This window comes from Plecotus auritus, assembly GCF_963455305.1.
Source record: "Plecotus auritus genome assembly, chromosome: 3".
Classification (NCBI taxonomy): Eukaryota; Metazoa; Chordata; class Mammalia; order Chiroptera; family Vespertilionidae; genus Plecotus; species Plecotus auritus.
The window spans coordinates 30,227,872-30,240,608 of NC_137772.1; the positions used below are offsets into that span (position 1 = coordinate 30,227,872).

The 12,737-nt window shown below is 38.1% G+C and overlaps 1 protein-coding gene across 1 annotated transcript in view; it reads right to left on the reverse strand.

Annotated features, from left to right (window-relative positions):
- Positions 1-2,526: 2,526 nt before the first annotated feature.
- Positions 2,527-12,737, reverse strand: part of CDC16 (cell division cycle 16) — a 38,047-nt gene continuing 27,836 nt past the window's right edge. Inside the window, exons 15-18 of the mRNA XM_080659154.1 lie at positions 9,671-9,732; positions 8,529-8,664; positions 6,542-6,632; positions 2,527-3,065 (exon numbers count right to left, since the gene is read on the reverse strand). Coding sequence (XP_080515280.1) covers positions 2,806-3,065; positions 6,542-6,632; positions 8,529-8,664; positions 9,671-9,732 — 549 coding nt within the window. The 3' untranslated portion in view covers positions 2,527-2,805. The remainder of the gene's footprint in view (positions 3,066-6,541; positions 6,633-8,528; positions 8,665-9,670; positions 9,733-12,737) is intronic.

A 12,737-nucleotide genomic window follows, 5' to 3' on the forward strand; every position in this document is an offset into this window, starting at 1 on the left:
GGAGGCAGCTGATCGATGTTTCTCTCTCATTGATGTTTCTAACTCTCTATCTCTCTCCCTTCCTCTCTGTAAAAAATCAATAAAATATATATTTTTAAAAAGTGTAGGTACTTACTATTATTATTTTGTAAATCAAAATTATACCTATTTTTGTCAGATCAGAAAAATAATATATATTTTGGTGTGCCACAGAATATTAGAAATTAGTTTATGTGTATCACATGATGAAAAAGGTTGAAAATCCTGGCTTAATTGAATACTCCACCCATAAATGTAGTCCTGGGGTAAATGTCTGTCGTAGGAAAGGCTATGTTTTACTGGGAGCAGAGGTCTAATTGATGGGTGATAGTGGCTTACGGCAGCTGGAGACCATATCACTCCCATTTTCCTTTGAAGATGACAGTGGTCACTTTAAAGTTGGCAATAAGTATGCTTTTTTAGGAAACTATGCATCATTATGAGATACTAGAGAATTGGGTAGTAACAGAAAAATACCTGGCAGTACAATTATACATTGCCTTTTCGATACACTCAAGTCTAAATATTGGTATTAAATTGTTGCTGATCTGAAAAGCAGCTTAGTCAAATGTCTTTAAGCTTTTGCCTTTTGTGTCTTAAAGTCGATGTGGTAATGGTTCACTATTAGGAGTTTGCTTTTCCAGAAACCTAAAAAATCAAGATGAACAATGAAGAAACTAAATGAAGAAATATTTTGGTCTAGTGGGCAAACTAAATGTTTAAAAAGTACCTTCATTTTTATTTTAAAAATGATTATTTAAGTTCAGTCATTTGAATTTCTAACCTCAGCTAAAGAGAAGGGGAGGCATAAAGGCAGGCACATATGATGCCTGACAGAGATAGAGAATCCATTAAAAAGAAAAACTCAAGCCCTAGCTAGTTTGGCTCAGTGGATAGAATGTCAGCCTAAGGACTGAAGGGTCCCGGATTTGATTCCAGTCAAGGGCATATGCCTGGGTTGCAGGCTTGATCCCTAGTAGGGGGCATGCAGGAGACAGTCAATCAATGATTTTCTCTCATCATTGATGTTTTTTTCTCTCCCTCTCTGAAATATATATTTAATGCAAAAAAAAAAAAAAAAAAGGAAAGAAAAACTCAAAACACACCATTTGAGTCTAAATAGAGGGCAGGTTATGGTCTCTAAGTGCATCATTGCATTAAACTGACATTCTCTGTGATGAGCTGAGACAGAGAATGGGGCCTGGCTGCTTCATTACAGTGCTCAGATTCCTCATTTATAGAAAGCCTTATTGGTGGGGGGCCTCACAAAATGAGATCTAGTATTTTTTTGTCTTATATACTAGAGGCCCAGTGCATGAAATTGTGCACTCAGGGGGGTCCCTCAGCCCAGCCTCCTCCCTCTCCAGAAGCCCATGGGGAGTGGGCCTAAGCCATCAGTCGGACATCCTTAGTGCTGCCGCAGAGCATTGAGCGTCTGCCCCCTGGTGGTCAGTGCATGTCATAGCGACCGGTTGTTCTGGCGTTCAGTCGATTTGCATATTAGCCTTTTATTATATAGGATATTTTTTCTAACTTAGCCATTGTATTTCTACATTGAGAAGGTAGAAATATCTGGGATGCATTTAGGTTAAGATAAAAGTTTTGGTGTTTAGCCCTGGCCAGGTAGTTCAGTTGGTTAGAGCATCCTGATTTGCCAAGGTTGTGGGTTTGGATGGGACATGTCACAGGAGCCAAGCTGAAAGAGCTCCCAATGACCAAAGCTGAAATAATTAAAGCCACACAATAAATACTGCATAGGATCATAACCTAAAATATAAAATACACATACATGAGTCCATACTGGTAAATGACTGAATAAATGAGAAGAAACCAATTTTCATTACAGAAGAATTCCAAATAATATGTGCAGATATACGCCCTTCTAGGGGGTAGAGCTTACACCCCCTGGCCCCACTGAGGGTTGCCTGGACTTAGTGATTGCTTCTAAAAAAATAGAGTATGGAAAGGGAAGAACAGTAACTTAACAGTGGAGAAGCTTGGCAGACACCATCATAACCAAGTGATAAAGGTTAGTATCATCTGTGATAAGTTGATATCGTGTACCCCAATCATGATGTGATGAGAAAGGTACTTTATATCTGTGGTATTTTTTCCCTAAATCCATAACCTCAGTCTAATAATAAGAAATACATGAAACAAACTCAAATTGAAGGACATTCTACAAAATATCTGACCAGTCCTCCTCAAAACCCTCCACGTCAGGAAAGACAATAGATGTCTGAGATACTGTCTGAGTTAAGAAGAGCCTAAAGAGACAGGACAGCTGCATAGTGTGGCCCCTGGATGGGATGCTGGCACAGAAAGAGGACATTAACGCAAAAACTGGTGAAATACAAAGAAAGCCTGGAGTTTAGTTACTGGAAACGTAAAAATGTAGGTTTCTTAGTTATGACAAAGGTTCCATGGTAATGTAAGATGTTAACAATGGAGAGCTAGTGAAGGGTATATAGCTCTCTGTACTATCTGCAGTTTTTCTTTAAATAGAAAATCAGTCCAAAATAAAGTTTATTGAAAAAGAAAAAAAAGACATAATAGATGCTTTACCGTCTTTATTCCACTATGTATAACTATTTTGTAGGATCAGAAAATATCTGCTGCAAAGGTGTGCTATGCAGTCTCTTAAGGCAGGTCTCTGTTCCTAAATGTAGAAGTATAGTCTATATTCATGTTAAGAAATGGGAAATTCTTAAGACATGACACGGACGTGAGGAACACTGACTGACCTACTCTACGCTAGGACAAAACAAAATCAGGACCCACTTGGAATCACGTACTGTGGTCTGACATAGATGTCTCTAGCATCATGTCACTTTCATTCATTTCAATTTCAAAGGTTTCTTCCAAAGAAGGTCTGGAATCTGGAGTTTTCCTTGAGGTTTCCAGTGGTGTAAGCCCTGTTTCTTCTGTAGTCTGTTTTTCTACTTCAAATTCCCTGAAATCCCACGGAGGTGAAATAATGTTTTTTAGTGTCTTCATTGTATGCACATCGAAGTCATAACATTTTAATTTGTCTTTAATGTCTGCTCCTAAAAAGAAACACCATAATAAGAACAAAATAAGAAATTCCATTATTTCACTGTCATTTCCATTATTACATAACACAGTCTCTATCATTTAAGTCAAATGGTACTTTTAAAAGTACAAGTAAAGCTCAGAAGGAAAAAATGTTGCAATCATTTTCCTCCTTTTTTTATTATCACGAGAGACAACTGGAAGACTTCTAGAAGTACATGCAGTTTCAAGATCCAGCCATCGCATTCCCAAAACCACTTACATAATGAAAGGAACCCCTGGGCAATTTTTTTCTCGGCTGATAAATAAGAACTGCCTGTTGGTGTTTTGGCATTGGTATAGACACAAGTCTTATGCATATAAAAACCACAGTGAAGGGAAATATATTTTCCACATATCAAAATCTTTAGAATGAAAAAAGGACTTTCAACAGATGTATGAGGTTCAATCACTTCTGACATAAAAACATGACAATTTTACACAGTACAAACTAATAGGTGTTTTGATAATGACATGTAAGCCTTCTAAAAAACTATTTTTATTTTGTACTATTTTGTACATCATGGTGACTATCCTATAGAATAAAAGCCTAATATGCTAAGTGTACAGTTGTCCGTTCAACCAATCAAAGTGTAATATGCTAATAATATGCTAAGGCCACTCAACTGCTCGCTATGACGTGCACTGACCACCAGGGGGCAGATGTTCAACTCAGGAGCTTCCCCCTGGTGGTCAGTGCGCTCCCATAGGGAGAGCGCCGCTCAGCCAGAAGCCAGGCTCATGGCCAGCAAGTGCAGTGGCGGTGGCAGGAGCCTCTCCCACATCTGTGGCAGTGCTAAGGATGTCCAACTGATGGCTCCCCCAGCGAAGCGGGCCTAAGCTGTCAGTCGGACATCCCCTGAGGGCTCCTGGACAGTGAGAGGGCACAGGCTGGGCTGAGGGACTCCTACCCCCCCCACCCTCGAGTGTACGAATTTCGTGCACCGTGCCTCTAGTAGTTAATAATATTGTATCGCATATTTGAAAGTTGCTAAGAGAGTAGACCTTAAAAATTTCAACATAAGAAAAAAATTCTGTAACTATGTACAGTGTCATGTTAACTAGACTTATTGTGGTGCTCATTTTGCAATACATACAAATATTGAATTATTATGTTGTATAGCTGAAACTTATATGTTACATGTCACTTATACCTCAATAAAATAAGTAGTAGTATAGGACATAATATCATAGAGGAGACTTCTAAGTGTAGTGAATGGTAGACTTGGAAACCTCTTCTGTAAAATCATTACCTTTGTGAAGACAGGCAAAATATCTATCTTACTCAGTATTGTATCTCCAGACATCACTTAGCTGTATAGGAATTTTGTATTTAAGCCTCACAACTTGGCCAAATGAAGAAACATTCTCAGATGTGCCCCAAAGCCACAGGGCTACTGAGTGGCAAAGCTGAGATATTAGGTTCTTCAGGATGCCAGAGGTCAAGCTTCTTTTTTCCTTTTTTAACTTTAATAAACTGAGCCATAACCCACAAACCACAAAGTGTGCACAGCTGGATGAATTCTCACATGTGTATAAACCCACATAATCACCACCAGACCCAAACAGAACACTGCTGGCTCCAAGAAAACCACCTCACACTGCTTCCAGTGAATACTTCACTTTCCAAGCCAGAAGTAATCACTGCCCTGATGTTTCCATCATCATTGATTAGTTTTGCCTATTACTGATCTTCATATAAATGAAATTAATCAGGTTTTTTAGTCAAAATCTGTGAGATTCATCTATATTACAACATAATTCAGTAGTTAGTCCTTTTAATTTTAATTGTGTAGTATTCTTTTGTATGAGTATACCATAATTTATTTCTCCATTCTCCTATTGGTAGACATTCGGTTATTTCCAGTTAGATGCTATTAAGAATAAAGCTAAGAATAATCTTGTGTGTGAACTTGGGTTTACTGAGGCCCTTGTTTCTGTTGGGCATATACTTGGGAGTAGAACACTACATCGTAAGGTCAGTAGTGCCCTAATAAGTCACACCTCCTGATAACCTTTGCCACTCTTGATAACCCCCTCCCAGGTTGACGCTGCACTTAATCACATGATTCCTTTTGATGAACAGAATGTGATGGAAGTGATTTTGTGTAACTTCCGGCTCTAAAGAGGGCTGGAATTTTACCTCTTGTCCTTTAGAACCCTGAGACCACCATGAAGAACGGGGGATAAAAGACCATGGAGAGGCCTAGCAATGTCAGCTGAGGCCCCCACCTGTGCATGAAGCCATCTCAGATCATCAGCCCTGACAAGTGCCTGCTGACCATAGATGCATAACTGAATGAGACCATCAAGAGCCAACAACCAACCCAAAGAACTTTGAAAAATAATATATTTTTATTGGAGTGGTTTGTTAAGCAGCAACAGATAACTGATATAATAGGCCTATTTAACTTTAGTAGATATGTTAAACAGTTTCATCTGTTTATAACCCTCCTGATAATAAATTACATACAAGAGTTCCAGTTGCACCGTATCTACACTATACCAACACTAGGTACTATGAGTTTTTTTAATTTTTAGCCATTCTGGCAGATGGGCAGTGTTATCTCATTATGGTTTTAATTTCATTTCCCTAGTAAGTAAGATATTAAGCATCTTCATTTGCTTTGTAACTATAAGGATATTCTCTTTGGTGAAGCTCCTGTTCAAGTATTTTGCCTGTTTTCGATTCATTTTTGATTTTTTTCTTACTGATTTGTAGAATTTTTTTGTTCTAGACACAAGTTCTTTGACAAGTCTATGTATTATGAATAACTTCTCAGTATATCACATACCTTTTCACTTTCTTAATATTCTTTTTTTTTACAAATAGATCTTAATTGTATTGAAACCCAATATAACATTTTTCCTTCTATGATTTTATGTTCTGTTAAATAAATATTTGCCTACTCCAAAGTCCACATCTCAAGATTTAACCTCACTGCACCCTCTTTACCTTACAATGTTTATAAATAAATGAGTGTCCAAGTACACCAATTCCATCCAAATTTATGACTTGCTTGTCATTAAAAAATAATTTAAAGAATTATGAGCACTGTAATGTGAATGTAAGCCAACTTAATATTCTACTAAAATGTAAATATGCTATATCCTGCATTATAAAATATTAAGGCCAGAGCCCTTTATTAGAAAAATGTCTCTAAGATTTTTCCATTATGCAATTAGATTAATTCTTATATATCACAGTGCTCTGCACATATTCTGTAATAGTATTTTACCCAACTTTAAACTCAGTGAATATTTAATGAGTCATTAATTCTCACAGCATTGTACTAACAACAAAAAAAGGGAGTTTCTTAATATTAATGTAGTTAGAATGGTGGGAAAAATAAATCTAGAATCTCACACAAAATTTTGAGAAACCTAAACAGAGATATGTAACAATCTATAAAATGGAATATGACATCAATAATAATAATTGTAATCTTACCAATATAAGCTTCAGAATCACCAATGTACATTTCAATGCAATGACCAAGCATTGTAACAGAAAATGTATCATCTCGCCTAAGACCAAGGGCCTGCCAGAAAAGATTCAGCATGGTTATTACAAGAAATATATTTTCTACTCTTTTATTTTAAAATATTCTTGCTAAACTGATTTCAATATACTCCAGGGAATCTCGTAGAGGGAGGTTGTTAGTGGGGATACAGCTAAAACAAGAGTAGCCATGTTAATGACTGTTGAGGTTGGGTGATGGATACGTGAATGGTCATTACACTATTCTCTGTATTTTTTTATGTTTAAAATCCCCCTCCTCCAAAAAATTTTTAAAAACTTTATGTCCACATGGAGCCCTCCAAGACTCTGTGTTAAACCACAGAAGAGAAATAAATTATACAATATTCAAATATACATATTTGAAAATCACACAAACTAGAAAACTTGCTTAGTCCACACTTCTGACTAGATTAGTATTTTGGTTACACAGTGGCATCTTCAGGACATCATCTCACCTGAAAATCTCTAACCAACCCTTTAAAATCAGTTATGAATCTATCACTCATGAATTTATCTTGGAAATATTACATTATCTCATTCTTTATCTTTCTCCAAATACTGTTATTTCATCATTTCTAAGAGCCACATTCTAACATTTCTGAACTTGGGATGGCCTCCAACTGGTGGTTTCTCACTACTGCTGTCACCTGGACGCAGCTGTGATGAGGGTGTCCTGTGACTTGGTGGCCAAGTTAATGGCGCTAGACCACAAACCTTGTGAGGAGAGACACAGAAGATACATGATTTGTAGCTGTTGCCTAAAACTTTCTGTTGACACTTTATGGCAGCATAAAATTTTCAGTCAATGTCTTTGGCTAACAGGGGTGGGGAACATCTGGCCTGCGGGCCATATAAGGCCAGCAAAATAATTTGATCTGGCCCTGCCAAGGCATCAGGGGTGAATTAATTAAATGTTTGACCAAATACAGCAGGATAATTTTTAAGTTTATGCCCTCTTTAGAGCCGGAAGTTACACAAAATCACTTCCATCACATTCTATTCATCAAAAGGAATCATGTGATTAAGTGCAGCGTCAACCTGGGAGGGGGTTATCAAGAGTGGCAAAGGTTATAATTTTTTAGTTCTGTATGGCCCACGAATGATGTTTTAAATATTCAAATGGCTTTTGGCAGAAAAAAGGTTCCCCACCCCTGGAGAAGGAACCTGAGTCAATAGCAGGGTGTGCTGGCACCAAGACACTACTTTGGGAAAACGGGTATCACCCGGTACAAAAGTGATTTAGAAGAACCAGACTCTGAATGTGAAGAATTGAATATCTTAACTATTTATTTCACTTATATTTTCTTTTTATGTAGGTACTTGAGTGATCCCTGAAAAAAAATCTATATCCTAATGTATCCAATAGAGCATGTTTTAAGTACAAAACAGCTGACAGGAAATAATTATGTTAAAGTTTAAGTGGCAGTGTTTGTTTTATTTTTGTGGTCAATTTGCTTATTAATGGTATCTGAGATTTGATGAAGCACAGCATATGGATTAAGGAGAGATTCTTTCCTTGTAATAAATGCAGATTGTTTTGTTCATATGTTTAAGTGATCTAAGGAAATTAATTATAAGTCATAAATGGACTAAAAAAACCCATTAGAATTCCCAAAGCGTTCTCACTGTGCAACACAAACTCCCTGCCTAGAATAACGCTCAGCTCAGACTGGGCTGACAGACATCACCGGGCACTACTATATCTCACTGCACACATAAGACAAGTCCCACATTTGTTTCTAATTTAAATATTGCCAACATACTTTTCTCTGCAAAGAATAAAATACAAAATCACCTAAAGAATTTAAAAATGGCAAAGTAACAAAACATTGCCTAGAAAAGATCTTTTTTTTTTTTTTTTTTAAAGTGGTAAATGTTAACCAGATTTAAAATTAGGTACAAACAACAGACATACGGTATGGAAATAGTCCACAGCATTTTCAAAGTTGCCCATCAGACTATGGATATACCCTATGGCAGAATAGGTGGATGCATTTTGCGGAATTAACACCAATGCCTGACGGTGATAATCCAATGCCTCAGCATACTTTCTGTGAGAGAAGAGAGAGAGGGAGTCCGGGAGGGGAGGAAAATGGGAAGAAAGAGAGAAAACAATTAGTGGGTACAGTAAGAGTAGTAAATTTTAAGTCTAAGATGAGAATACCTATTAAAAACATAAGAAACACTTTCCTATACCAGAATAACAGTCTGTTAACTGATAACAGTACTTCATATCCACTTTTGTGTATCTTAACACCTCCTTGACACGTACTTTCCTGCCTGCTCGCTCAGCCAGCTGAGGCTACTCCTGCAGGGGTATCACTGCATTCCTCCGGATGCTTAGGAGACTGGAGCCAGCACCTAATCCTTGACACTTGGGTCTGTGCTCTATCACACGGCAAGGCCTCTTTATGTGAATCAAACCTACTTCACCAGAGGTGGTGAAAGGCAACTCAAGAGGTTTGCTTTAGGGTCAAAAGGAGTTACTTGGAAGAGCATTTTCAAAAGTTCTCTGAAATACTTTCCCTGTAAAATCTTTTCTGAAAAAAAGGTTTTGTGCTCAATAAAGTTTGGGAAATGTTGCAGCTCATAATGCATAGTAAAGACTCCCAAGAAATCCTGAAATAGAAAAACCCATTAAATTTTGAGTAACCTAGAGTCTACCAAACTCATTTTACCAAAGAATCTATTTTTCAACTGCCATCTGTTTCTCACACCACAAAACTGTTATCAAGTGGAAAACAGTGAGTTGGAATATAGACATGGTTTTATACTATCCTAATTCTTCTAAATTAATTTTGAACATTAACATTTATTTAATCTAAGAAAATAAAAGTGATAATAATTATTGATATATTACTAAAGATTATAAAATTACTAAAAATTATATATTTCTATAAATTAGTGATAACAAAAACAACTATTTGATGCTTGTTATATTTGAGCAACCACGTATAAGAAAGATGGAGTATCTCATAAAATAAAAATATGGAAAAGACTACACAAAATTAAGTGCACTTTTAGTCACAAGAATATTTCTGAAAATACTTCACTTACTTAAGTTTTCTGCAGACATGCCCCAAGTTGTTCAACAAAGGTTCCCATTTGTCAACAGTTACCTGAAACACAGCAACATCAAACCCGTGACTTACAGACGCCACTTTTCGGAGAAACCAAGATGGCGGCATAGGTAAGCACCTAAACTGCTGCCTCGCACAACAATTTCAAAACTACAACTAAAAGACAGAACGGACACCATCCAGAACCACAGGAAAGCTGGCTGAGTGAAAATTCTACAACTAGAAGGAAAGAGAAAAGCTCACAGAGAATTGGAGGTACGGCAAAGGGTCTTTGTGCGCACAGACGCCACTTTTCAGCCTGATCGGTTTGCACTGCATTATTTCACACATCTATGCGAGTTGGACTCTCTCCTGGTGCTTGCACAGCACTAAGCAGAAGTATTTGCTGTTTTTTTCCATCTTTCTTTACTACTAACGAGACTTCCCGAGGACATAATTATTTTACTTAAAATATTTATTTATCTCTCTGTCTGGTGTGGCTCAGTTGGTAGAGCATCATCCCATGCACCAAGAGGTCGCCAGTTTGATTCCTGATCAGGGCACATGCCCAGGTTGCGGGTTCGGTCCCTGAGGGTTTGGTCCCTGGGGGTTCGGTCCCCAGACAAGGGGCGGGGCGGGGGGGGGGGGGGGCGCCGGAGGCAACCGCTTGATGTTTCTCTCTCACATCAATGTTACTCTCTTTCTCTCCCTCTCTCTTTGAAAAAAAAACCACACATATTTTTAAAAAAATTATTGATTGATTGATTTTGGAGAGAGAGGAAGGGAGAGAGAAAGAGAAACACTGATTTGTTGTTCCATTCATCTATGCATTCACTGTTTGATTCTTATAGGTGTCCTGGCCAGGGCCCTGAGGACATTATTATTATTTTTTTAATATATTTTATTGATTTTTTACAGAGAGGAAGGGAGAGGGACAGAGAACTAGAAACATTGATGAGAGAGAAACATTGATCAGCTGCTGCCTCCTGCACAGACGTCACTGGGGATGTGCCTGCAACCAAGGTACATGTCCTTGACTGGAATTGAACCCGGGACCCTTCAGTCCGCAGGCCAACACTTTATCCACTGAGCCAAACTGGTTAGGGCAGGACATTATTTTATTAGCACAATTTTGTCATAGGGCCCATCTATGTTGAAGAAGTTCAAATTTTATATCTCCAGCCCAGAGCTTTCATTCTGCCTACTAAATATTTCTGCTTAGAAATCCCACAAGCACTTCAAATTTAATGAGCCACATGCTAAACTCTTATAGTCTCTCTCTTGCCATCCCAGCTCCCTAAACTCACCTCCACCCGAGTGCCCGAACAGTACATGGCACCCATGTCATACCTGACCTCTCCAGGAATCACCAAGGCTTGCTTGCTTATCAGACTTCTTGGTATAATTACAACCGCCCATTAAAAAGTCTTGTCTGGGCCCCAATCAGACAAGTCTGACCATGCTGCCCTTCTTAAACCTTTTGTTGTCCCACCTCCTCAGGATAAGATGCAGACATTATTTAACATCACCTTCAAGGCCCTTAACAGCTTCTGCCCCATTTCTTGACATTCTCTGTGAACTCAAAATCCAAGCCATACTAAATTAGCTCCAACTTTACACACACCATTCCCTATTCCTAAAATATCCTTTTCTTTACTTTTGCCTGATTAACATCAATCATCCTTTAGGACTGAGGTGTATGATGTTGTATCCAGGCTTTCTTGACCTACCCCCAAATCTGGGTTAACTGCCCCTCTATGTGGGTTCCTTTGTTTCCTCAATCACAGCCCTTTTGTACACTGTATTATTGACAATTTACTTATCTGCATTCCCCAATAGATCTGAGGCAGGAAATATCAAACCAATTCCCTATTGCCTCCCAATGCCTAGCTCAGAGCTTAGGACACAGTCAATACGCATTAAATAAGTCTGAATTAAATGAATACACAGATCTGAGCCACTCTCTCTAACTCTTCTGAGCCTGGTACTGGGAGGCACAGCCTACTTGAATGAAAATAAACCCTTTGTAATTCTTTTTCTTCTTCTTTGTTGTTTTTTTTACTACTACTAAAAATATCCTCACTCGAGGATATTTTTCCATTGATTTTTTTAGAGAGAGTGGAAGGGAGAGGGAGAGACAAAGAGAGAGAAACATTGATGTGAGACACATCATCGATTGGCTGCTTCCTGTGAGCCTGCAACTGAGGTACTTTCCCTTGACCAAAATCAACCTGGGACCCTTCAGTCTGCAGGCTGACACTATTCACTGAGCCAAACCAGCTAGGACCCTTTTGGGATTCTTAGGCATGACTGCTTTCCTGTGGCTATTTTGACATTTTCAGCAGTTGATTAACTAAAGTCAAACAATATTTCCCCATTTTCACATAACTTTTTAATGGACATTCTGACAGTTTAATAGTATTGTGCTTTTGTACTTAAAATCATTACTTCAAATTTCTGTAGACTCCTAAAATGCCTTCTGATCATCAAAGAATATAGTTTAAATTTTAAGTGTCATTTAAGACAGTGCATCTCAAATTTTTCTGTGCATGAGAAATCACCTGGGGATCTTGTTAAAACTGCGGATTTGGATTCAGTAGATCTGAGATTCTGCATTTCTAATGAGCTCCCAGGTAATGCTGATACAGCTGGTCCAGTTTGAGTACCAAGGTCCTAAGGTATTCAATTGTATAAAAACTGGCAAGGTGCTAAGGTAGCAACCCTATATTAACAAAAACACATGTATTATCCAGTCCATCCAAGACTGTGCTGTGGAAGAATCTGTTTATATACATACATGTGCAAACACACAGAAATACAGTGTTTTTAAGTTCATATGACAAGTAAGAAGAGACCAAAATAAAAAAAACTGTGTCTATGGGACAGGTGAACTGTCACCTGACAGGAAGCCCAAGGGAGCTGTATCTGTCTCAGCAAAGAGGAACTATGACCAAAGAAGATGTGGACTGTGGGCAAGTATGCCCAAACAGAAACAGAATGTAACTGGCAAGTGGCAAACAGAACAGAATAAAACCAAGTAAGTACAAGTAAAAAGATCCAGGAAC